Genomic DNA, 3,663 nt, shown 5'->3' on the forward strand with positions numbered 1-3,663 from the left:
TTTCCATTACTAGAACAGGGGAGGCTCTCCTAATTCACATATCATGCATAGATAATAACTATGTAACAGTATGTCACTTTTTCATTTCACATACGTTAGAGTTAGGTCTTTTTTTTTTGTCCCACCATGAGTGGAAGGGTTGAGGTGTAGTCCTAAAAGAGGATGGAGGTGTTCTCAGCAAACTCTTGTGGGCGACTCACTGTGCGTCACTTGGACAAGAAATGCCTCAAGCCGTGAGAAGCTCAAGACAAGGTTAAGCTAAATGGAGAGGGAGATGTTTCAAACATATATCACTAAGTCAATTTTTTTGGATACATGGAAGGCAACAACGAAAAGAAACAAAGGCAAAACAAAGACCCATTCTGTGTTAACCTCCAGCATGAGCATGTCTGAGAGTTCTTTACTATCTGAAACCCATAGGAACAGCTTAGATCGTATTTGGCCAAGTTATCAGTTTGGGCATTCTTGTCTCTATTGATCAGAACAATCTCTATACTCTAGTCTCATTGAAGCATGTCTTTAATCTCATACCAATGCATAGTTGATATACCTAACAGTGTTAATAACTATTTAACGACAAGGACCCAGGGATTTAAGAGGAAAAAGTTGAAGGACCCAATAAAAAAGAAAAAAAAAACTCAAGGACCTAATTCAAAATTGATGAAAACTATAAGGACCTCCAAATTAGTTTTCCCTTAAAATTTTAAAGGATGTTATTTTTTAAGAATATATTGATATTTTATCCATAAACGAAATTAATTTCTTTATTGTTCGTAATTTGCATCCACTTTCCGGGTACCAACTTGTCAACAAGTCCAGCCCAAGCTGGCTGGGCAATGGGCCAGCCTTCGGCTGGGCTGCGACATAGGCAGCGAAAAGAAGTCCAGGCTGGGCACCGATTCAGAGACAAACCCAACCCAGCCTACCTGCCAATCCTAGGAATGAATCCGGCCTACAATAGTGTTTTAAAGTGCGCTTCGTCCCACTTGAGAAAAACCTGCGTCCATCACCAATTTTCCAAACATGGAGAGGTGGAGGAAGATGGGTCAATATCGAATACCTGGCACGGACTTGCGTCATTTTATCATGGCAAAATTACAATAGATCCCGACCAAAGGATTTAAATTAAAAAAAATCTTAAAATCTTAAAATCTTAAAATTATTTTTAAATCCCAAGAGACCTCATTGCAAGATATTTTATTTGTTTAATTATCAAATTATCCTTTTTAAAATATACATTAACAACTGAAAGAACAGTCGTTAATAATTTAAGATGTAACAATTAACAATTATCGTAACAGGTATTAACGACATATTTTGTCAACACATCGCAAAAATTTAATATATGAAGAGCTATATTTGTCACAAGAGTTGTTATTTATTACATCTTAAATTGTTAAGAGCTATATTTTCAACCGCGAATACATACTTTAAGGAGGGAAAAAAGATAAGAAAAACTAGATAATTAAACAAATAAAATCTCTTACAATAAAATCACTTAAAACTTCAAAATAATTTGATAATTTTAAGAGACTTTTTGTATTTAATTCTAATAGACGAAATCTTATTGCAATTTCCCTTTTTATTATCGTTCCAAGGAAGGAGCATTCCTTCCTGCGATTTTTGGCAACTTGCAACCAAATATTCTTTTGGTCTGAATCCCCATTGGGATCTGACTCAAAACCAAACGTGACCTAAGTAATTGTCTCGCATAAACGTGCTATGAGCAAGTTAGTTAATTCCTTTGAACAGAGTAAATTGCAGATTCATCACTAAGATATTACGGATTCAGATGCACAAAATTGGTGAATTAAAGCTAGGATGCAGCCAAGCCTGTAAGTTACCCATCATATTTAAGAAGGGTTATTTTGAAAGATACAGACATACCAGAACCGAATATCCCGAGGTAATAGTCTCAGCAAAATGGAAATTAATTCCAAAAATTGGTAAAGAGTAACATCTATGATCAAGCATAATAGGTATTTAAAAATAGACATATAGATTGAGAAAGCACGTCAGCGGCCCATGATCTTCATTGCATATTCTGAAACCGTTTCATGATAAGAATGCTCAAGTCCATGTAACGCTGTGCACAATTTGAGAGACAAGTAGATTCACTTGAACTGAACTTGCTTCCAGGGGTGCCCGTGATGCATTTATCCCAGCAAGCACTAGTCAGCTTGGCCACCATTTCATTAACCATCGCTCTTTCCTTTTCTTGCTGCATTGGAGAACAGAGTTAATGCAACAAATACATCATATTACTTTTCAATCAAGCAAGGATAAATCTTCTTCCTCATACAGAAAGACTATGCAGAAGTATCAACCATATTCACAGTAAGAAAGGAATGCCTAATACAAGGAGGCAGTGCCTATGATAAGGTGGAGCAACAAATAGTATCAATATATCAACAACAACAACAACAATGATATAACATAAAATCTCTAGTTTATCTTAATAACATCAATATATAAATATATAATAAGATTAATAAGAAACCAGTCAATTTATAAGTTATGGATAATGCGACTCACCTCAGATTTCGTGCAAAGCATGAGGATTACATTCTAGTTTATCTTAATAACAGTGAGGGATAGTTGAAACTGCAAATCGTTATTCAGGAAGATGGCTCAAAAAGTAGCAGTCTAGGTTACAATTTAGACTATCTAATTGTATTGCATCTATTTTTTTGGTTCTTTAATCAATAGAAATTACATCATCACATGTAATTTAGTTTTCACCAAGTTCAGTTCGCCTTTTCAATGGTTGAACAAATAAAACCATAAAACTTGTATGTACACGTCAGGTTGAATAACTGAACAAGCAGGCAAGATACTGGTTTTGACCCAAAGAGAGAGCCTAAATTTACAGGGCCGCCATGTTGCCTCTGTAAACAGTTCTCACCTCTGACATTGTTATACCCACGGGGCAGCCCCATTTCTACTATTCATGACTTAGAATGCAAACGACTAGGTTCCATACTTCCACGCTTGATAATCAACGATCCATAAAAATAAAAACACACAGATTCCGGGAACGAATAAGTTTCCTCATACTAGGCTCCCCAGCTCGGCATGATCTAACAATCATGGAACTACTACAACATTCATGGGGTATGCACATCAATCTGAGCAAGAGACCCGGGGGGGAAAAACAAAAAAGAGGCGCATAGGAATGGAAAAGGTTCACCGAAATCATATCTATCTACCACGAACAACAGCAACTGCAACTACCCCGGAAAACTATTCGTGTAAATCAAATTTCTCAGCATTCGCTCTACTCTTTCTTTGCTCAGAGTTTCATAGAATCACATAGCAAGGAACGGAAGAAATACGACGAATCAAAGACTTACAGCGATAAATTGTTGCAATTCAGCGGACCCAAGAGCTGAACTGTCCATGAAGATTGCAGGTTGGAGTTCGGGCACTGATGTTGTCCACCAATTTTCCCGAATGACAAAACCCTAATCGCTGCGCGGTCAAGGGAGGCTAAAACCCTGTGCTCTGTGGAGACATGTGTAACCCTGACCCAACCAACAGGCCCACTAAGATATCATCACATTTTGTTGGGCTGAAGGCCCGCTAAATCATCACCTTTCAATGCTTGTAGGTCAATTTGTTCCCGGCCGCAAGGCTTTTTTTTTTTTGGTACATGACCGCAAG

The 3,663-nt window shown here is 37.3% G+C and overlaps 1 protein-coding gene across 1 annotated transcript; it reads right to left on the reverse strand.

Annotated features, from left to right (window-relative positions):
- Positions 1–1,754: 1,754 nt before the first annotated feature.
- LOC114722667 (mitochondrial import inner membrane translocase subunit TIM8-like) lies at positions 1,755–3,429 on the reverse strand. The gene is made up of 2 exons (XM_028908749.1): positions 3,354–3,429; positions 1,755–2,221 (listed from the first exon to the last, which is right to left on the reverse strand). Exons 1-2 carry the CDS (start codon positions 3,399–3,401, stop codon positions 2,033–2,035), a joined length of 237 nt encoding a protein of 78 aa, XP_028764582.1. The 5' UTR covers positions 3,402–3,429; the 3' UTR covers positions 1,755–2,032.
- Between the last annotated feature and the right edge of the window lie 234 nt (positions 3,430–3,663).

The sequence above is a fragment of the Neltuma alba genome, unplaced genomic scaffold, assembly GCF_004799145.2.
Source record: "Neltuma alba isolate B1F8T4 unplaced genomic scaffold, ASM479914v2 tig00002363_pilon, whole genome shotgun sequence".
In the NCBI taxonomy this organism is placed as follows: domain Eukaryota; kingdom Viridiplantae; phylum Streptophyta; class Magnoliopsida; order Fabales; family Fabaceae; genus Neltuma; species Neltuma alba.